A 21423-nucleotide genomic window follows, 5' to 3' on the forward strand; every position below is an offset into this window, starting at 1 on the left:
GGCGGAGGCGGCGCCTGGGCCCGCGGCAGGGGCTCGCTCCCCCGGAGGCTCCGCCGTCCCCGAGCGGCCCRGCTGCTCTCCGTTCACGCCGGGGCTCGGCCGGAGGAAAGCGGCGCCGCACAGTGTCGGCTTGTGCTGCGAGGGCGAATGCGTGCAGCTCCTCGTTGAGTGGTTTCCCYTGGAGGCCGTGAAGGTGCCAGGTGTTTTCGACGTGTCGCTGTTGTTGTACAACTCTCTGGCATTGCATTACTTCTGTTACGGTAACACACGTGCAAGCTCTCCAGTTTCCCTCACTTATTGCTATCTAAATAAATGAGGGAAGGCCAAGTTGCAAAGACACAGGAGTTGCTGAAGAGAACAGAAACGGTTTGCATGTTACAGAGCACTATTTTAGACTGTGAGCCAGACTGTGGCTGGGCTCTGTTGTTCAGCTTGATGTTGAAATGTTGTATCTTATAATTCTGAGCAGTTATTTTTATCTTAAATGCCATTGAAAAACACCTGAAATAAGTATGAGCTGTATTTTTTTTTTTAAGGATTTCATAAACATTTAGTTTGCAGGTCTCTCAGATGTGTCAATATCTGAAGATATTCCAGTGGAAGGGGAAATTACCGTTCCTGTTGGATCTCACTCTCCTGATGAAGACTACTCCACTCTGGATGAACCTGTTAGGGATACCATTGTGAGTTTGTATTCTTTGCCTGTATCTGTAGTAACACATGTGTTTTAYTGATCTTATGTGTTAAATGTTACACAAAAATTGTCTTTTTTTTCCCTTGACTCTTTTTTTTGGAGGGGTGCCATTGAAAAACAAATTCTTGTGGATAGAAAAAGATCTAAATTACAAACCCCAAGTTTCTCTGTGATCTGAAAATGATTGCAGATGTAGATGTCTTAGATGGTGCTTGGGAGAAAACTGCCTTACTATGATTTTTCTTGGTGATTTTTCTTTTCCCAGAGGAGCWAACAAGTTATTGTTCTTAACTAGGTGTTATTAAAGGATAGTATATTATTGTGGTTTTTAAGGAGTGTAGAAAATGCAGGCATTGTTTGCTGCAGGGGATGCTATGGAAAATTTGGGGGTTAGATTCTGTCTTGATTTAAAGTTGATACTGCATCACTTCTTTCTGGTTTGTTTTAAGGTGTGATCTGTGTTTTTTTTTTTTTTTAATTAAGTGATATATTAAAACTGCCTCTCCTTTATTTCAGATGAGAGATTTAAAGGCTGTTGGGAAGAAATTTGTGCATGTCATGTATCCAAAAAAGAGCAGTGCACTTCTTAGAGACTGTATGTATTAGAAGATTTTCATAATCTTGAAAGYGTGTATTGTCTATAGGCTTTGCATGTGTTGAAAAGGAAGAATTCACTAGAATGGGAAATCAAGTGTCTGTTTTATGTTCTTTCTGTTGTTTTGGAGWGATGAATAATGAAAAATTGGACTATTGAGAATCTTTTAAAAGGGGACATGTATCAGTATATAGAACAGGCTTTAAATGTTAGCAGGTTGTGAATAAATTAATATATATTATTATATACAGAATATGATGTAAGATGCTAATTAAGAAAATTATAAGGAAGTTTAATATGGAAAATGATGTATCAGGAGTTGGAAAAGGATGCTTTTTTCACTCCAAGGAAAATACAACTGAATGTCATTCTATGATGTCATTATATATATATATWTTTTCCACTTTACCTACAGGGGATCTTTGGGGGCCCTTGGTGCTTTGTGTCTCACTTGCACTGTAAGTACCTGCAGTGGGTGGATTTGGTTTTATAGTCTTTTACATTGGGGAAATGAGAATTTAAAGGTTTCTGATTGCGTGTGTTGAAGTTAAATTTTTCTGATGCATGTCTGATCTTCTACAAACAGATCTTCTTACAAAATGCATTTCTGATACTTAAATCCCAATAAGACCTTCCTCCTTTAAATATAAGAATTTAAGGGTGAACTCTTCTTAATCCTCTATGTTAGGAATGACTTTATTGAAAGCTTTCCTGATTCGTGTTGTTATTGATTCTAACACATTTGGCCAACTTCCTTGATCCTGAGCTGTGTACCAAAGCGCTCATTTAACTAGGAGCTGCAATGTAGGTACCAGGTACCCTGGGAAACTGATGTAAGAAGAGAGGCTGTTGGAGTAGTTCATAGGTGGAAGGTGACTGTGACCCTGGGGTTGCTGGGCAGATGTGTAGGAGGATAGGGCAGGAATACTAATCTCAGTACRTGTGGCGTCACTGCAGCTGTAGCAGAGGTTCAGGTTACCCACTGGCCTCTGTGCAGTGAGGCTGTGTTGGTGTCTGCCCAGCATGAGGTTTAACTTGCACATGGGAGGTGCATGTGAACTCCTAAAGAGCTACAGATTGGACATCGTATTCCAATATTTGTTCCTTACTGTATTCAAATGAAATGTTTTATGCTTCATATGCAATGTTCGGGGAAAAAAAAAAGTAAAACCATTTGTCTGATACTTTTGCAATCATAAAAAATTCAAAATTTGAATTAACTCAGGTAAGCTTATCTGCTTACTTAGCTCTTGCATCATCCAGAGAGAAAAGATGTAGGGTATGTTCAGATCTTAAAACATAAGAGTAAATATTTACTTTGCCTTAGGAGGAGTATTTTTTTTAAAAGGTACACGTTGCTCTTTTCCTTCTTTCATTGCATTGAGCTTTAAGTTCTTCCTGTTGTTTACAATTTTTATATGCGAAATGTTTACAGAGATGGTAAGGACCTGGGAGGGAAAGAAGTGTGTGTGTGTTTTGGGGGGGGGGGGGGGGGGCGCAAAGCTTGGAAGCATGCAAGGGAGATTCCTCTTCAATACCTTGAATTCTTTCTTCACATATGGAGAAACTGAACATTGGGGAACAGTTTAAAATAAATTTTTCTGTGCAGTAGTTTTGCTCAGGATGGAGAGTGGAGGAGTTTGAGTGACATATGGAACTATTGTCATTGCACTTGGAAAAAAATATATTTTGTGGGATTAATAAATAGGTACAAAAGTTTTTATTTTTTCTCTTTTTTTCCCAATGCTTAAGTGATAGCATATTCATAAATGAATGAGGTCCAAAGTTTTAACTGTTATTTCTTGTACTTCTTGCAAAGTTTGTTACCCTCCCGAAGAAGAGGAAAGTCTGAGACCAGTCGAAGGAGTCATTTAAGGCATTCTGAATAGCACCTCTGAAGAGGTGTGTCTGCCTGTCAGCCCCTCTGTCTTCCCCCTGATTACAGGGGAAGCAAAAGGGAATTAGCCTCTCAAGGCTGGTTTTTGCTAAGCTGTGAAAGGATGTGCTGTCAAGTTGGCATGGTTAAAAGCATGTTTAGTASTTCAGCTATGCCAGTTCATCTAGCAAATGTTATTACATCTGTCAATAAATCTGCATCCTGCATACATACTCAACATAACAAAAAACATYTAGCAAAATGCTGTAGCAGTATCTGCAGTGTACAATGTAATTTAAATCTTCAAATCAGCACATGCTCACTTYTATAGGTTATACATGCTGCATATAACCTGGGGTTATGTTAAGCTTTCCGTAAGGTTTATGTGTTTTATTATGCAGTGTACTGGTGGCTTTGAGAGTTTATCAATCTCTTTGTACTTAGTTTTTATTGTCTAGCCTGTTGTCTCTGATTTTATTCTCCTTTATATTCCTATAGAGTCCACAAAAACAAGTGGACTGAAATGCCCTCAATTGAGCAAAAACATTTTTTTCTTTTCTATGCAAAATAGAAGATGCTACCAAAAATTAGAAAACGGATGAAAAATAACTGTTCGGCAACTTACCTGGAAATCAGTATATCAGATTCCTATTCTGTCACCTATTCTTAGTCTGCAAAAACCCAGTCATCAGCTGTAGTTGACTTTTTGTTTTTATTACCTTCAACAGGATGCTTCAGGGTGGATCAGCAGATAGCAAAGAAGATGGAGGGCCCCAGTTTGCTGAGGTCTTTGTCATCATCTGGTTCGGTGCAGTTGTTATCACACTAAACTCAAAGCTACTTGGAGGAACTATGTGAGTGCTGGTTTATAGTAACAGTTAAAATTATTTAGTTCATGGAACTTTTGCGGTGCTTTGGTCTGACTTTTTTTTTCTTGTTGCTTGTTTCTAGTTCTTTTTTTCAGAGCCTGTGTGTGCTGGGTTACTGTGTCCTGCCCCTGACAGTTGCGATGCTGGTGTGCAGGCTGGTACTGCTAGCAGGTTCTGGGACTGTCAGCTTCATTGTACGTCTTATTGTAGTACTAGCTATGTTTGGCTGGTCAACGTTAGGTAAGTACCTGTTAGCATTGTAACACTGTGATGTGCATTGAGTAGTGTGATGATTAGAGGTAGATCTGCATGCATTCTGCTATATAAAGCCAGAGGATATTGTTGTTGAAAGTCTGTTTCCTAGGTTGGCAAAGTATTGTAGAAATAGTTCTTCCAGTGCTTGCGTTGTCAGAGATTCAGCCTCTGCTTTCACTGATTTTTGTTTTTCTTTCTTTCTTCCTCTCTTTCTTTTCTCTTTTTTCAAGGGGGGAGGGTCATATGCAAATTGCCCTGGGAGGAAAGACAGTAATTTAATATTCAACTCTGTGTGAACCTAGTGGTGATTTTATTCCATAATCTGTATTATAAATACCATTAGAAAACACTAAGTTGATACAGGTACATTTGCATTATTTCTTGTTCTTAATTTGTAAATTTGAACCTTGTTAGTGTCAGTTAGCATTTATCTTCCTATATGATAAAGGAAGTTTTAACTGGTCATTAGAGACCGTTGGAACTGAGCAATGGATTACTCAATTTTATTTTTTGTCTTTAAACTTAGTATTGTAATGCAGATGCTAATTTAAAATTGTTAAGATCTGCAGTGAATTGTATATTTCAAGTTTTGTGCTGTTCACATTTCAAATATTTTTCTTTTTCTTTGTCATCAGCATCTACGGCTTTCCTGGCAGACAGTCAGCCTCCAAACCGCAAAGCTCTTGTTGTTTACCCCATCTTCCTCTTCTACTTTGTTATCAGCTGGATGATTCTCACCTTTACACCTCAGTGACGTCAGATCAAAAGAGACTGTAATACAGACTGAAGGTTTTCATGAATGCTGCAGGTTAATCGTGGCTTTATCTCTAATTTATATATATGTATAGATAGCTATTAAAAAAAGACAGGTTATGGGATAAAGCCTGAGAACTGCAAAATTGGTCATTTGTCCCTCTTCTTGAAAGATACAGAAATCCAGCTACTGAGATTTTTATTTCACCCTGTTCTGTAGTTAAGTTTTAAATAAAAATACCCACTATGACAGGGACTGTTCCACCTGAAGAATAGAAGGGGGAGACCTTGAAACTTCTTGAAGTTTCATAGATGAAGATGAAGTTATAGGATCACATGACTTAACAGAATTCTTGCTTGTGCTTGGATTCTCACTGAAGACGAATATGCCTTATGAAATAATATAACTTAATTGCTGTTATGTGTTGGATTGGGTAAGATGTGTGTTTGACTCCTGTTCTTTTTAATTCATTCATGTATAGAATGGTGGGATGTATATTAAGTGCATCATAGGACCATAAACTTTGAGATCGGATTTTACTAAAGAGTAAGTTGGGTCCATTTTGCACTTAACTGGAGCTAGGCAGAAGGGAACTGCCTTTGCTTATATTAATGTATTGTATATTTATGTTTCAGCCACTTCACAGGTCAAGATAGTGTTTTAACCAAATGCCTTGAACACTGTAGTTAAACTAACTGGTCTATATGTCTTCTGAGAAGGGAGTGTGTTTACACTGGATAGTTGCAGATTTTTTCTTGTGACCCTAGATTAGAGAGTCAAAGTCCTAGAGGAGCACTCAAGACTGTTCTGCAACAGGGGCATAGCTATTGCTCTGCATATTTACAATGGAAAATTGAGCATCTGGAGAGTATAAAGTAGTATGTATACAAAAAGGGTTTTTTTTTTGTGAAGTGAGTTTAGGTTTTGAAACATGACATCTTTGGATGGTAACATACCAAACAAGAACTTAAGCCCGGAAGTTTTAAAAACAGACTTGCAGACAGAAAATAAGTTAGTTTGAAGGTAGTGGCTGCTATGAAGTAGGATATAAATTCTGGTCTTAACTACTTRTATGTGACTTTTTTTAAAACATGGACAGTGTTTCACATAAATAATACAATTTTGCAAATTGTTTCTTCTTCTCTCTAAAGAGAAATAAGAAACTTTACTATGAACTTTTTGTCTAATACTTTTTATAAAATGAGAGGAAGCTTTCTTCTGTGACACTGTAGGTACACCTATGTAACCTGCCTGGAAAACCGTGTACATGTGTGCTGTTTGTGTTCAAACCTAGAAATTGAGACCTGGAGAGCTATTCTTTAAAGACTGTGCAGAAGTTATTTGTCGCCTATTATTTTCACTAAGCAATACAAGGAAAGAGCTTTGGAATATCTGAAGGTGAAAAAGCTGCTGTTAAAATGTCACTTTTTCTGAAAATGAGCATCGTATTTCCTTTCTCTTGTTGTAGTGCAAATAGACCTGAAATTAAGTGGATCCTGTTGAGATGTAAATATGTTTGATTTGTATTTAAATATAAAAGTGCAGTTTCTGCTGTAAACACTACAAATGCTTTAGCTGGGATGAAAATTGCTAAATGTGTAGATTTAAAAGTACCTTTTACATTTCTGGGAGTGAGAAGAAGAAGGAAAGGAAAAAAAGTGTTATTCTCTGCAGGGACCATTGTTTAATGTCGAACAGTTGTTATCAGTGAGTGTGTGAAGCTGAAAGCTGGTTTAGCTGCTGTCCTTACACCTTGAGATGCATCTGTTCTTCGCTGCTGCAAGAGGAGCTGTAGCCTTTCATATACTTAGATATAAAATGGAAATGGGCAATTTTTGAACTTGCATAAATTATTACTAGTACGGAATGTGAATTTAAGTGTGCAGTTGTCAGTTCATCTAAACATTCATTTAACTTCATGAAGCTGAAAAGAAATAGTCAAGGGAAAAAGGAGGATAGAAAAGCTGTTTGCTAATACAGTTGGATTCTTTGAGCCAAATTCTTCTTTTCTGCTGCAGTACAAGAACTGAACCCCGCCTCTGTAAGTGCCCTTGGAATTCCATTTCTGTAGTATGTAATTTCCAGCACGTCTTGTGACTTAAGTTGATGTTTTATCTGAAAGATGTGATTGAAGTAACACTTAATTGATCCAACATCCTTTTGAAAAGGAGGAAGAGGATTTTGAAGGAGGAATTAACAAAAATAATCAGAGCTTTTTCTTTGCTTGTTTTTGACTTATAGCCAAGCCTCATGATGGCTTTTTTTGTAATGTGCTGCTCTTGGCTTATGTTGAGGGGAGGGAATTATTTTTATATTTACTAGATTTATTTTTAAACTGGCTGTTGAGTTTTTTTTTAGTTGAGAGATRTTTTAAATGTGAAAGAGTAGGTAGAAATATACCAGGTGGATAGTGAAGGTTTGATTTTTTGGCTCAAGCCAGTCCTTTAGTTTGGAAAACATCACTTTCTAAAGCAGTAAAATCTTCAAATAGATTTATATTGCTAGAGACAACTTGTCGTAAAGTTTTAGCTGGCAGGATGCAAATAGGGAACTAGATTTTTTTTTTTTTTCCCTGAGCCTTCATGCCTCCAGAGGAATAAAGTTACGTGTCTTGTGTGGAGTTTTTGTTTATTTGTTTTTCTTTCTCTACTCACTTTTCTAGAGAAGATAATGTTTATGTTCTCAGCCAGGAATTCTAATTGCTGTAGTTCATTGTCAAATTCACCATGCTTCTCTGAACTTTGCATTTTGTGGAATGTGCTTGATGCCAATAAGCTTAAAAAGTGAAGTATATCTTGTTGAAAATAATTTTCCCACTACAGTGGTATAATCAGTTCTGGTGAAGCTTCACTAAAACTGGCTTGGCCTTTCCACTTGAGGAAGAAGAGAACATTTTTATTTAAAACTTTACCCTGTCTTGTAGATAAAGTCTTACTATTTAAAAAGACTAAGAGAGCAAGTGTCTCTGGTGATGAGTGCAAATTGACTGAGGATTGACTGTCTTGTGTGACTTTATTTAAGAAGCCAAAACTGGAATTTGTTCCTCACCCAAACTTTGATGTTCTGTAGAGCCGCTGCTTTTATTGAATCACCTTGCCCCTTAGCAAACARGTGGTTCCCACAGCAAACTAGGTATAGGCACATTAAAAAATGATTGAAAAACTTGAGGTACTTCACTTGCCTAAACCTGAAGCCCATTTGATATTCAGACTGCTTAGAATTCATGTTTATGATATTCCTTTAAAGTAATGATATTGTATGCAAGAACTGAGAGTGCCTGTTCCCTGAATGGTGCTTTATTTTGCTCAGCTGGTTACATAATGTAAATCATATCTACTATATGACTTCTTTTTTAGTATTTCTCCATAATGCATCCTTACAACCACAACCATATTTTAATTTATGTTATAAAAGCGTATGTGATAATTCAGTTGTCATACTTTCCAAGGTAAATGTTTTTGTTTTAAAGCTGCCTGAGGGAAGAGTAGGAAGGGGAAAAGCAGAATTCTTGCCTTAATGAAGTGTTCAAGTGTTTTCTCTAGGGTAAGCAGATGATCTTACGATACATAAACCAGGTTTTCTTTCCCACTGAGATTTTGATGCAATTTATTATTTGCAGTTGCTGTATGTGTTTGAGCTTCATTTGGACCTGTTGAAGACCAATGAAAAAGCAAATAACTTGTTTTAACTTCAGTATTGATAAGTTAAAATACTCTGAAAAGGATGTGGACAGTCCTATGTGTGGATTGAAAGTACTGTGTACGCTGTGCTTCTGGCAGCCTATGTTGGTGTTAATCTTCAAAATCAGTTTTAAAATCATTGTCCATTATGTATCCTGAGTTACCAAGGTCTAGCTGTGTTGTGTGGGAGGCAGTTCTAGGGTTCAGAGCCTCCCTCCTCCAAGGAATTGAGACACTCTAAAAGGACTCCTATGAGTAATTGATCCACAGGAAGGCATTTCATGTGCCCTTTGAGCAATGTGAGGTGAATTAAAAGATAGCGTAGAAAACCTGCTGGATTCTCTACTCTTGTACTTACGGAGTGCTTTTTAAGCATTTAAATTGTGTGTATGCACATTGGTGTTAGCTGTTACTAGAAGCACCAATACAAGGTGGAAATCCTTATTTCCCCCCTCTCCTAGAACATAGCTGTTGTTACAGACATACGTGTATTTGATGCTCTTATGCTTTACACAGTTGTAGTAATGTTTTTAGGAGATGAGACCGTTATTTTTATCTGTATATATTGGGCTTTTGCAATACACCTTGATGTGCAGTARGGAATCCAGCATTTTAGCATTCTAGGGGGGGAAGAAAATTGCACCTTAAAATGCTTATTACAGGTGCATGACAAGGTATGCCGGAGTGTCAGTGATGCTCAGGTTCTGCAAAGACAAGCCTCTGAAGAGCTTTGTGTTGGTAAGCCCAACAAGATAGAAGGGTGAAAATTTCCCCGAGTCCCTGCCCACTGTTTCTTCCTGGTCCAGTATCTAGCAGCCTGTAGACCTAGAGCAGAATACAGCAGGCGGACAGGCACTCCAGAACTTTATGAGGTTGAGCAATGGCAGCAGTTTGCTCATGCTTAAGTCTTGCTCCTCTCTGGTTACCCAGACTGCTGGCTGAATAAATCACTGAGCTGGCTTGCCCTTAAATTAAACTTCTGTTCATGCAGGCAGTCCCTTGCTACGATTGCCTGCTGCCTCAGGGGAGGAAGGTCTCCAAACCACATAAAAATGAAAGATTCTTACTGATATTAAGTGACTAAAGTGATTAGGTGATTAAAGGTGAGGGAACTAAATTAAAGGTGTRTGGATAAGGAGGGAACAAACTTGATGGGAAGGTAGCTTAATAAATGTCGATTTAAAAATATTAATGACTAGTACTGGAATCTGAGGCAGTAACCTAAAGGTATGTTTGTAGTCTTCCATTGCTCCATCATGCTACTAAGGGCATTTTCTTCTCCAGAAACTTGGCATACTTGCTGGAGAACTTCCTGCTTGAAGAAGGTGGCAGCATTTCAGGGGGCCCTCTTCACTCACTTTTTAATGTGCCAAAAATATTCTGTAGTTACAGATGGATTGTCACTCAAAGAAGCAAAAGGTACATAACTAACTACACCTTTAAATGCTGACAGTTTTTCAGCTGAAAAAAAAATCTCCTGTTGGTCACAAGAGGGCAGCAGGACCTTGCAGTCTCTTAAAAATACTAAACTAATCTAGGAAGAAGGGATTCCTTCCTCTTTCCTTGCTTTTTCWATTTCCATAGAAAGAGACTTAAGATGTGACAACCTGCTTTTTAGTTTTTCTCTCTCTAGTGAGAATAAYTGCTTTTAGTTAGTCTCAAGGAAATGAATTTTGAAGTTCCGAGTTGGGGCATAGCCAGCTTCTTAGACGATACTCASAATTGTGAGTCTGACTTGTTTTATGCTATAAAGTCTCTATTGAGTTTGCCTTTTTTGTAATACTTATTGTATTTTTAGCAAGACTATTGCTTTTCATTTAACAAGGCATTTTTTTAAGGGCTGTTTACTGTGGCAATGGGGAAATTATTTAATATCTTCCCTAGGATATCTATCAAAATATGCATTTGAATAACTTCATTTAGAATTGTGTGTAGGAAATCACTAAGGCTTTTTGCATTATTGACATTTATTAGTCAATTAGTGTGTTTATGCTATAAATCACAGTGGCCTGTTCTGCAAATCTTGAAAAAATTGCTCAGTGCAATTGAGTTTTACCCTTGCCTGAGTTATTTTTAGGTGACCAACTGAGCAAAATTTTAAAATACCCAGAGGCAGGTGTTATTAGATACTTCTAGATCCTCAGTGCTTTAAAATTAGTCTTAYGTAAATGCATAGTAAATTTTGTTTCTGGAGCAATGTTAGAGTAATCCAAGCAACTTGTCTTGCATATTAATAAAAGAGATGTTATCAAGGGTATCGAAAGTGTCAAAAAACTTGACTTTTTGCAAAAAGTAGTGTTTGCTATCTATGTAGCTTTACCTTAGGTGCAACATTTTTTGCTTCCAAAAAGAACAGTTCTGAGAAGATCTTCATTATGCAGAGGAATATGTTGCTCAAATTTAACAAAGAATGTGTTAGGGWTTTATCTCCTATCCCAAAACTGAAAGTTTGCTTCTAGGTTACTGTTTCAAATTCAGCTTTAGTCTAAAGCTGCTAAAAGCTGTTGGTGTGGGTTGAGTTTTATCTTTCTGGAGATCAAACAAATGAAATGAGTTGGTAACTTTAACCCATCAGTGCCAGTGACAACAGGAAGATGCCAGTGGATTTTGAAGTTGGCAAATCCTCATCAAGTTGATCATGGCAGCTGCAGCTGGGAGAACAGAAATGTGGTTGACATCAGCATCAAAATCCTCTTTAACGTAGATGTGCTGAGCACTGAGCGTATGGGTTCACCAGCATCAGTATTTGCGTAGTGATAAGATGACAATTGAAGAGAACTTCATATATTTTTCTAGCTATTAACAGGAGGTATTTCAAAACTTGTTCAGCCTCGTCTTGTCACATCAAAAGTGGTCTTCTGGCCTTATCCTAGCCCRAAGTGGAGGTATCTAGTAAAAAGCTCTGAGGGTAGCAAGTAGATTGTGAAAGTAGGGGAAATCTGTTCCATAGTGAATCCTTCCTCTCTTTTTTTCTACCTTTCCCCTTACAAGAATTATGTTTGGTTTCTTAAACCAGCTTTATTGTCCTGCAAAACAGCAGCAGCAGAGAAAAATGCAGCTGAAAATTAGTTTCTACCTGATGCCAAAAGCAGTCAAATGTGCTTAACTGTCTGCTACTGGGAAGAAGTCAACTTTGCACTCCTACACCCAGCGATGCAGGCTTAAGAATGACTCTGCCCTCCTCCAGCACAGTGAGGAGATGAGTGCACGGAAAGCCTTCCATGTTGCATACACACCATAGCAGACAGGGAAACTGAGGCAGCCCAAGACCTCATCTCTGGGGCCAGGTGATGGAGGCTGTGTGACTTCCCTGCTCAGTGGTCCGCCCGCCTGCAGGCGCAGCTCTTCCACAGGTAGGCTGCGGAGCCCAGGAGGGTGATGCACGGGTGGGCTGCTGTGGGGGGGAGGAGGAGGAGACCCCAGCTGTGCTGCAGGGGAGGGAGGTCCTCTGCTTGCCAAAGGTGCTTGGGGCAGCTGGGCCTTGGCAAGGCTGGAAACATCCTGCTTCCTTTGGCTCAGCAGCTGCTCCAAGGGGGTAAGTGTTTGGGGCAGCGTGCAGTGGTAGTTGAAGCCTCTTAGCAAATCTGGGTACCTTCTGCAGCCCCAGAAACTGGAGGCTTCAGTTCTTACTGACATGTTCAGGGTGGTTGGGAGGGGTGATGTGTGTTTTTTCTTGTTTTTTGCTGACCGATGTATCCAGACATTATGAAATGCAGATCCACAGACTGGAAATGAAAGGTGTGTGTGTGGGTATTCTTATTCCCCTCCCCCTGACCCTGATAAGCCCTTGCTATCAGAGCAAGCTCACAACCTGGGCAAAGTTGAAAGGTTCCAGTTAGAGCCCTTSCATGGGAAAGCAGCTGGGCAAGGAAACTCTGGGCGCTCCAGGCTGGCAGGAGAGGGCAAAGCTGCAATCCCTGCTCAGAGATGCTGCTGCTGGTGCTTAGGGAGAGGATTCTGTGCTCGTGGGGTGCCTCGTGGCAGGTTGGTGTTAGCGGATCGGAGCGGCAGCCTGCTTGCAGGCCGGCAGGCAGGAGTGCGGTTTCGCCTTTGGCGGCTGTTGGTGCGCACAGCTCTGAATAGTGGCGTGGCTGTTGTCCAGGGGAGCGGATCTAGCCTCTGGGTCCTTCTGCATGTTGCAGTGCAACCCCGCACTGAAAATGCAATTCTTCCTTCCAAAAGAAGGCATTCGTGCATGTAGCTCGGTGGTTAGTGATTACACTCTACCTGGATAAAGCTTAGATTCAGCATTCTCTTCTCCTGAAAGCTAACTTTTAAGGCTAATACTTTTTGTGCTGAGTTGTATTTTAGGGCACGTGAATGATTCTAGTAACAATTGAAAACTGAGGAATGACAGATGACTTTTCCAGTAAGATCACTGCCTGTTGGCACAGCAAACCCATAATTTCTGACCTTTGGCTTTCTTGACAGGTGATTGATTAAATGGCTGCAGGAGTTTGAAGCCAAGCCTGAGACTGCTACATCTTCATGCTGTCCCTATTCAGCCTAGGGGAAAGACWGCATGCCCTCTTCTGTGCAAAGGTTTTTGTGTTCTTTGGTGTTCACTTCGGAAACCACTGGACAGTGCTGGCAGGGAGAGTTTTTCTGCAGGGCAGCAAAGGTAAGCTGGACCTGGCAAACTGCATTAAGCAAAGTAGGTATTTGAATAGAGACATCATAGAATAAAATCACAGAAGAGAACAATGTGATAGGGAGCTAATATATCTGTGKCTGTCCCTCTTTGACTGAACTAAGAGACACTGCATTGCTTTGCTGTCGTCTTTGTCTTGGAGGCAGGGATTGGCAGAACTTGGAGGGCTGTGTGGGAGGCTGTGTGCATGTGCCAAGGGACACCACCTTGAGAGGTGGAAGAAAGGAGACCCTTGTTTGTAGGATTTGTTCTAGATGTTGTTCTCAGCCCTAATAAGCTATAAAAATGTACTTGCCAATGTGGGAAATATGGCTTCATTATTATCACMTTGGTTATTTTCCTTGAACCTTGTCACCCTCTGCATATGTGTATTTCAGAGTTCAAAGCTATTCAATTACACAGGAAAATGAATAGGGAGAGTTTTGTTCAGTTTGTTACAGCCTTACTGTGCCTGGCACATTTATACATCGGGGCTTTCAAAGCCATCTGTTTCTGATAAATCTGCTGTTTGTATTTTACACTGAAGGAAGGGAACTGAATGTCAATAAGAGCCTTAGGGATTGAAGTCTTCTTTCAGTAAGACAGATGCAGGAGGGCAGCAGCTGGGCAAACTTCTGCCACACTAATACTTYCTTCTTGCCATAGGACTCACGATGGGAGAGACTATTTTTAAYGCAGCGTTGCTAATCTTACTCATACCTGGGAGAGGATAAAATGGAGCAATCGATACCTATCTCAGCTGAACTTGTCTTTTGCACATGTAGAAGACATTGCCCCAGCTCATCATGTGAGGCCTCCCGTGCTGYGCTGCCATGAAACAAAATTTCAGACAGTATCCAAGTGAAACATCTCAGTGAGACTTTTCCAGACCCTATCTATTCCCTCAGCTCTGTGACACTGGCAGGATGAAGAGTATAGTTTGGAAGACAAGCTCATTCTAAAATGGTKAATGGTTCCCTATTTTTGAGAGAAGTGAGCAAGGTAAAGTAAAATTATGGGTGATACGCTAAACAGTGGTCCTAGTGAAACTGCATGTATGTCATCTTTTGCAAGAAGAGTTACTGTAGAAAACACACAGGGAACAATTGAATTGAATGGCGACAGGGAGCAAGAAAATAAGGAAAAACAAAATAAATGCCTTCTGCTAAATGTTTTTTTCCTAAGGAAGATCTAATTGAAGTTGTTCTTTGCATCACCAGTTTTTTCATCAGGCAGTGATTTCTGTTCATGGACAATGGATACCAAGAATGATGAATACAGAAGAAAGCTGCCTTTTATTCCAGGCCAGCAGGATGAGTTTCTGACATTATATTCTTCAGTTCACAATGAAGATGAGGCTGTTTGTGGCTTTTCCTGTCTGAAGTGCAGTGAGCCTAATCCCATGGAGGAACCCAACTGTGCATCAATAGAAGATGACTCCTCACCTTTCCCCATGAGACTCTTGGAGCACCACCCTAGTGTTATCAGCTTCAGAGAGGACTGTGTGTGGCACCGAGGTGATGTCAAGAAAAAGAACAAATTTTTTGGCAGTGAGGAAGTGTTGGTCTTTAATGAACTTTCTCAGCCAAAACATAGGCATCTGCTTGAACAGGTTGAAAAAGATCCAAGGTGTCAGGTTGAGTCACGCTGGGCAGACCTGAGGAGAGACTGCTATAGCCTGGACAGGGAAGAAGCAGAARTTAACATTTGTTATCTCTCTCCTGGAGAAATGAATATACAACCTGGCTGTCTGGTAAGTTTATCTATCTTTATGGTGTACTTGCAACTAGAACYGAGGCATTCCAGAGGGGCTGGTGATTGTGGGTGCCTCTCATCTGTGTAMCAAAAATGTTTGAAAGGCTCACTTGAGACGTTCGATTGCTCCTGAAATTTGGGCACTCTGGCAGACTCTTGAGTGTCTTTTATCTTCTCTATATCCTTAACACCCATTTCAGRCCAGTGAAGGTGTGCAGTTCAAATCCAGTATATGGAGTTGACCCCATACCCTTTTATAGTCTGTTTTAAGCCCCGCAGGATTTCTACTTCTCATTGCAAAACAGGGATTAGCTTCCTGCTAACCATGCAGAGGTGGTTCAAGTGGACCAGAGGTGTATCAAGGGTCTGTGGGCAAAATATGTGCCCCTTAAGTTCACAGAGCTTAAGACTGGCTTCCTACACATTTGTGTCTTTTGCTTCACTTAAAGCTTTTCCTGTGGTTGTAGGACCAGCGAACCCTCGAGTGGACTCTCTGACTTGTAATATTTGTGCTCCTGCTGCAGCATTTCTGTCTGTTGGGGTCCTGATGAGATCTCTGCCCCCCCTTCTTTAAATCCCTGTTCACAATAAACTTGTAACTACTGTTTGCTTGAAAGTGGTTGATGGGCTCCAGAGCTCTTAAAGCCAYGTGCACAGACAGCCCCCGCCTTGTTTCTATAGCTGTTTTCCAAGCTAAGAACAGCTCCTACACAGATAATGCGTAGAAGGGGTCAGGGTCTCTGCGAAAGGAGTTCCCAACCCAGCCACTACTGGATTTGGTTGTATTCCAGACTGAGTTTTGGTGTACTTTCTGGGTATGAAAAAACACTTTTGTTTCTCTTGTAACAGAAACTATGATGTCGTTGTTGGACTCTGCTGATTTTAGGACTATTCTTTCATTGCTGAGCCAGCCACTCTACTTGAGCGTTGTGCAGTTTTTCTTCTCAGCCTTGCCCTTGTTTCACCTTTTGCTCCTTTGTAGCATTACTGTTGGGCAGCAGCGTGTCTTCCTGTGCCRTGATTATGTTGAGGTGTCTGTTCATGAGCCGAGTCAATCGGTTTTAGTAATGGTCAGGAACTGGTTATAGCTTCACCCCTCACTTGTATATGGCCAGGAGTTAATTTGCACTGATTTTCAGACTGTCTGTTTCTCTTCCCTGTGTTTGGGTCTATTGCAGTGGGCAACCAGGAATCAGCATGGCACTAGATCTTTTTGTTTGTACAGATATGGTGGACTTCGTATGAACCTGCCTTAGATTGGCTAAACAACTTGCAGAAAAGTAATTTCTGAAAACAAGCTGAGCTCTCTAGCATCTGATGCTTTTTCCTGCTATTAAAATAATTATGTGTACATGCTCTGCTCCATTTCTTGCTCAAGCAAGATGGGTGCTGCTAAGGAAAACTTACAGGRATAAAGAGAGTTTAAATTTATAGATCTCTAGAGCTGTTGCTTCTTTTCCTTGCCCAGAACAAATTGCTTATCAGTGTTCACACTTTCTCGTTTCACTGAGGAAAAAATTAATAATAATAGCTATCTCTTAAAGGATTTAATGAGGTTTCAAGTGACCCGAGAGTCCCTGTAAAAGAACACTACTSTTAAGAGAACGATGCTGGTGGAGCATAGCAGCATGAACTCTGGTGCTAGCACTGCATGCCGTCAGTCTTCGTGTTAGAATCGTGCTGCGTTCAGCCTCAGAGCAGCTTCCTGATATAGCCAGGAGAAATCAAAAGCATTTAGCTGTTGAGAGGTGGTTTGCCATGGATTCTTACTATATTTCTAGCAAATTCCTCATCTCCTCCTGCTAGCGGGTGCCACTGTGGTGCCTTGCATGGTTCCTGGGGCCCCTGCAAGCCACTTTAAGCTTCAGCCTGTGTGGCTTTAAATATACCAATCACTGTAACCTGATTGCATTTGCTGACTCAAGGCTTCTAGGCTGTGCTCAAAGCATACAGACTGTGCTTGACTTGTCACATAGTGCTCTGGCTGTGTCATGCTTAGTCCCAAGAGGCTCTGATGCGTCCACCTTGTGTAGAACCCCATCTGTGTTCTCCCCACGATGCCCCAAATGCTCGGACCAAGCTAAGAAGCGCATGTCCTTTTTTTGTCCTGTGAGAAGCTTGGCTAAGAAGCCAAGAACATACATCCTTTTCTCCCCCAAGAGTATTTTGGAGTTTGTCCATGCCTGCGTGTATGTTTGCATCTTCATGAAAATGATAGCTGATTTTGGGGGTGAGCATGGGCTCAGGCCCATGTGTGACTGACAACGTAATACAATAGTTGACTTCTCAGACTCCAGGCTGGACAAGTGTGCAGAGCATTCCCATTCCGACTGCTCGTTGGTACCGCAGCTGGTTCAGTTGAGAGGACCAGCAAGGGCAGCTTACAGTGACTGAAGTGGCTGCAAAAGGCTGATGATCCAGGATCTGCTTGATCTGATTCACCTGCAGTGTTTRCAGCCTCTCCTCCCTGCAGCCTCTCCCATAGCAGGTGGCTCTTTGAAGCTCTGTTCCCCCTTTGAGGAGGGAGAGTGGAATGACAAGGCTGGGTCTCCCAACACAAGCATTTTCTTGTTATCCTAAGGTACATATCTAACTGCCTTGCTTACAGAAGCCAACTTTTTTCCCTCTCTCCTTCCCCTGTGGAAATTTCTTAGCCCACTGAATATTTTATTTTCTCTGTTCCACCAAGGCGTTGGACTTTCATCTTTGGCTGCAAAGCACTGCTGTCAGTGCATGAATCTAGGCTGAAGAAATATCTCTGGTAGGGAATAAATACAATCTGTGGGGAATTCTGAGCTTCAGACCTGTAATTCTTGGATACTTAGTTTTCACAAACTCTAGGTGACCATGTTTTTGGTTCTAGTGGTGTAGAAGACCCTTTGCAAGGAGATCTGAATAGGTTTCCATTTTAATAGTGAGTGTCTCTTCAGTGTGGTGCAGGTGATTGCTTTCACAGTACTTATCTCACTCATGCGAGTACAGACTGAGCTGTGAGGAACAGGTGTGTTTCAAGCTGAATTTCTGAGCACTGCAGTATGACTTTCTGCAAGGTTTGCTTTTCTTTTTCCTGACCACTTGCTTGGCTGCTGTGCTTTTTGCCTCAAAGGCTGCAGCAGCATCCTAAAAGATCTGCCTGCAGACATTCGGGTCCAATGCCTCTTCTGTGTGTTTGTTGATACTGATCTGACTTGTTGCAAGGGAAAGACTTCAGGATGATGTCTTTTTGCCACAGGCAAGCTGGCCATGAAATGCCTGCTTTGAGGTTCCCAGAACTTCCACTGTGGCGAGGGCCTGGCCTGGTCCAGAGGAGAGCTTTTGAAGGGGTTTGGTTCTGGGGAGGCTGGTGCAGAGTGACCTGCATCTGGATGAGAGTGAYAGTGAGGACTCCATCCCAAATGCTTGGTGAGGTGATTCGAGGGGGGAAGCAGTTGAGAGAGCAAAGGTACGCAGGAGGTGGGTGCGGAGAGAGTGGGAAGAAGGTGGTTACCCATGCGTACCGCAGAGCGCGCGCAGGAAGGTGCTGTTGCTTTGGTAAGATACTTCAGCCGCTGCTGTCGTCATCGCTTTCTGCTCCACGTTAAGTGCTTCTCTCGCTTGGCCCCAGCTGGTCTCCTCAGCTTCTTTATGGACTTCTGAGCCTTTGTGTTAATGCTGGTAAAGATGTCACGTGGAGGGCTGGGCCCCTTGGCAAACAGCGGGGCAGTTTCTCGGTGCTGCCGCCACTGGAGAGGACGGCAGTGGTGAGGGGTCTAGACTGGTCGAGCGGCAGCGGGAGGCCACGCGCCGTCCCTTACGGCTCTCCGGGCAGAAGCAGCTCCGTGCCGGCGCGCGGCCACCACGCGGTGCTCCGCGCGGCCCGGCTGAAAGGCGGCTGTCGCTTTGGTGCTGTCCTTCCTGGACAGGCTCCCAGCAGTGGTGCCAATCCTATGATGGGGTCCTTGCTTTTTCCATGCAACCCAAGAGATGAAGAATCCTTTCCTTGATATCATGTTCCATATTTGATTTTCTCTCAGATGCCACTCCTGCCTGGAGGGACTAGGTTACTAGTCCCCCCCTGTGTTTCTCCCGTAATAACTGGAATCACCCAACACAAGGCAAGAATCTGTAATGATCTCATCAGCTTCTATAAGCAAAAGGCTGAAAGTAAATTTCAGAGCTCAGCAAGAACTGCTGGATTTCACTTGATTTGTGTTTTCTGATTCTTTTCAAGTCTTATTTTGGCATGTTGCRTCGCTGTCTTAGGATCATAAACAGACGTTGCAATTATTTATACCACGCACTTAAAACTCCCCTCTCCCCATAATTCTGTCTTTCTTTAGAGAAACAAATGCATCTGTGAGCTGGGCTGAGGTTGCTGCCTCTTTCTTCCCCAGGGCTTCTGAATTCTTTGCAGCAGCAGCGACAGAAGCCCACAGCAGTGCAGACTTGCAACAGCACTGTAACCGGTGTGGTCTGGCATCCTGCCCTCAGTGTGGAAGAGTCCTGGGGGAAAAAGGCGCTGAGACAGGAGTAGGAACCAGACGGGGGTGCGAAGATGGAGCAGGAGTTCGCTCAGTGCTAGCAGATGGTTCACACTTCAGTGCCTCAAGGCATCTTTATAATTAGAAAAGGAAAGGTGCTTTTGTTTTGATGTTGTATTTTAAGAGACTTGTAACCCAAACCTTCACGGTCAGGTCTGGATGTTTCCAAGCTGGTGGGTGTGAATCTGAGAAACAAGTTCATGTTGCTGTTACTCGTCACGTAAATGTCACTGGGATCCTTTACTTTGCCAAGCAGAAGGGCAAATAACAAATGCAGAACTGCGAGGCTCAGCGTTCTTCCCTGTTTGAAGCTGGGTTGCTGATTCAGTCTTTAAATAGTCAGAATAGAAATTCTGCTCTTTAAATCTCCGATTCCTTTGCTTTTCCTCGTGTAGCTCTGGATTTTTTTTGGCCGGGGAGCTAGAAGGCGCCAACGCGGCTCGGCCGTCCCGGGCCGTGGCGGGTCCTGGGCCGTGGTGGGTCCCGGGCCGTCGCGGGCCCCGGGCCGCGCGTTCTCGTCGGGCCGAGCCCGGCAGCCGGAGCCCCGGTGGCGGCGGGGGGCCGGGGGCGAGAGGAACCTGCTGTTAAATAACGACGCTTTTGTGTGTGTGTGTGTGAGCGTTTGCAGGGACTGTTCTCTGAAGCGGCCTCCGGGTTTCGCCGGCGCTTCCCCAGCCGGCTCGCAGCGCGAGAGCGGCTCCCGGCCGGCGCCGGGCCCGGCGYGCGGGGCGAGCCCTGCGCCATTACGGGCCGGGGCGCCGCGCCTCGCCTTAGGCCGAAACCGCGGCCGGGATCTTACCCGGGCAGGGCCGCCGTCGCTGGAACTGCGTGCTAAAATACACGAGCGGGTCAAATTGGGTTTATTAAGTGGTATTTAGTCGTGAAAACCTGCAAGACAAACGTCTCCGCCGCCTGCGCGGGATTCCCTTCGTTTTGTGGGGTTTTTAATTCCCGCCGACGGTGACTGCGCCCCGGCCGGCGGCGGCCGGCCCCTCGCGCGCGGCGCCCGCCTTTCGGCCCCTCCCGCGCGCTGCTGCAGGTCCTCCTGGTGTACAAATCGTTGTAGACTCTCTTCTCGGCTACGTAGTCTTGGGTGCTTGAATTTAAACGAACTTAAAATGATTTATGGCTATGCATGTTAAGCAGTCTTAAAAGCTGTTTCCCTTCTGTATCACTTAGCTCTCTTTGATTTCTTTAACTTGTCTGTAATTTCCTGCGAAAGTCGCCACACCAGTTATGTTCTTTTAAATGTATTTAAATAATGACRCCCCCACATCAAAAGCCCAATCAAAAGCAAGATCACAAACTTAAACCGGTCAACTTCAAATATAGACCAATTGAGGCGTGCGTAAAGACGAATGATTTGCCGGAGGTCACGTGCAGTTGGTTTGCAAATAATTTAAAGGCTGAGACCAAATGTCCTCCTGTAAGTATTAGCTACTGCAGTTGTCAAGCATGCAGCCTCTCAATGAGAAATGAGATGATGAAAACAAGTTGCTTAATATGGTTAAAAAGCTTCTGCCACTGAATATTGCGCAAGATGTCCATGTTTGTGACATGAGAAGCTGGAGAAGAGCTTCGTGGTAATGCTCGTCAGGGCTGTAAGTCAAGTGCGCTTCCCGCAACGTGTGCTGGTGTGGCAGCTGCCCACGTCTGCCTCAGCAGCAACGCGTGCATATTTCTCAGAAGGAAGCATTTCTCCTGGTAGTTTAATGCTTTCTAATAAGTTTATGGCAGAATGCTAAATAAGTGCTGCTCGGGTTTGCTCAGAGCAAAGGAACAGTTTTGATAGTGG

The 21423-nt window shown here is 42.5% G+C and overlaps 2 protein-coding genes across 2 annotated transcripts in view; both read left to right on the forward strand.

Annotated features, from left to right (window-relative positions):
* Positions 1-554: 554 nt before the first annotated feature.
* YIPF6 (Yip1 domain family member 6) lies at positions 555-7663 on the forward strand. Its single transcript, XM_085325929.1, has 6 exons — positions 555-683; positions 1211-1289; positions 1705-1747; positions 3894-4019; positions 4117-4274; positions 4925-7663. Exons 2-6 carry the CDS (start codon positions 1211-1213, stop codon positions 5041-5043), a joined length of 525 nt encoding a protein of 174 aa, XP_085182055.1. The 5' UTR covers positions 555-683; the 3' UTR covers positions 5044-7663.
* A 6930-nt stretch (positions 7664-14593) lies between these two features.
* The window catches only part of STARD8 (StAR related lipid transfer domain containing 8), a 105717-nt gene continuing 98887 nt past the window's right edge, over positions 14594-21423 (forward strand). Inside the window, exon 1 of the mRNA XM_085325930.1 lies at positions 14594-15106. Coding sequence (XP_085182056.1) covers positions 14609-15106 — 498 coding nt within the window. The 5' untranslated portion in view covers positions 14594-14608. The remainder of the gene's footprint in view (positions 15107-21423) is intronic.

Source organism: Rhea americana, unplaced genomic scaffold (genome assembly GCF_003343005.1).
Source record: "Rhea americana isolate MKP2758 unplaced genomic scaffold, rheAme1 scaffold_125, whole genome shotgun sequence".
Lineage (NCBI taxonomy): Eukaryota > Metazoa > Chordata > Aves > Rheiformes > Rheidae > Rhea > Rhea americana.

Coding starts and splice junctions, on each gene's coding strand:
- YIPF6 (XM_085325929.1), top strand. CDS start 1,211: ATGAGAGATTTAAAGGCTGTTGGGAAGAAATTTGTGCATGTCATGTAT. Junction 1,290..1,704: donor CAGTGCACTTCTTAGAGACT/GTATGTATTAGA, acceptor CTTTACCTACAG/GGGATCTTTGGGGGCCCTTG. Junction 4,275..4,924: donor GTTTGGCTGGTCAACGTTAG/GTAAGTACCTGT, acceptor CTTTGTCATCAG/CATCTACGGCTTTCCTGGCA.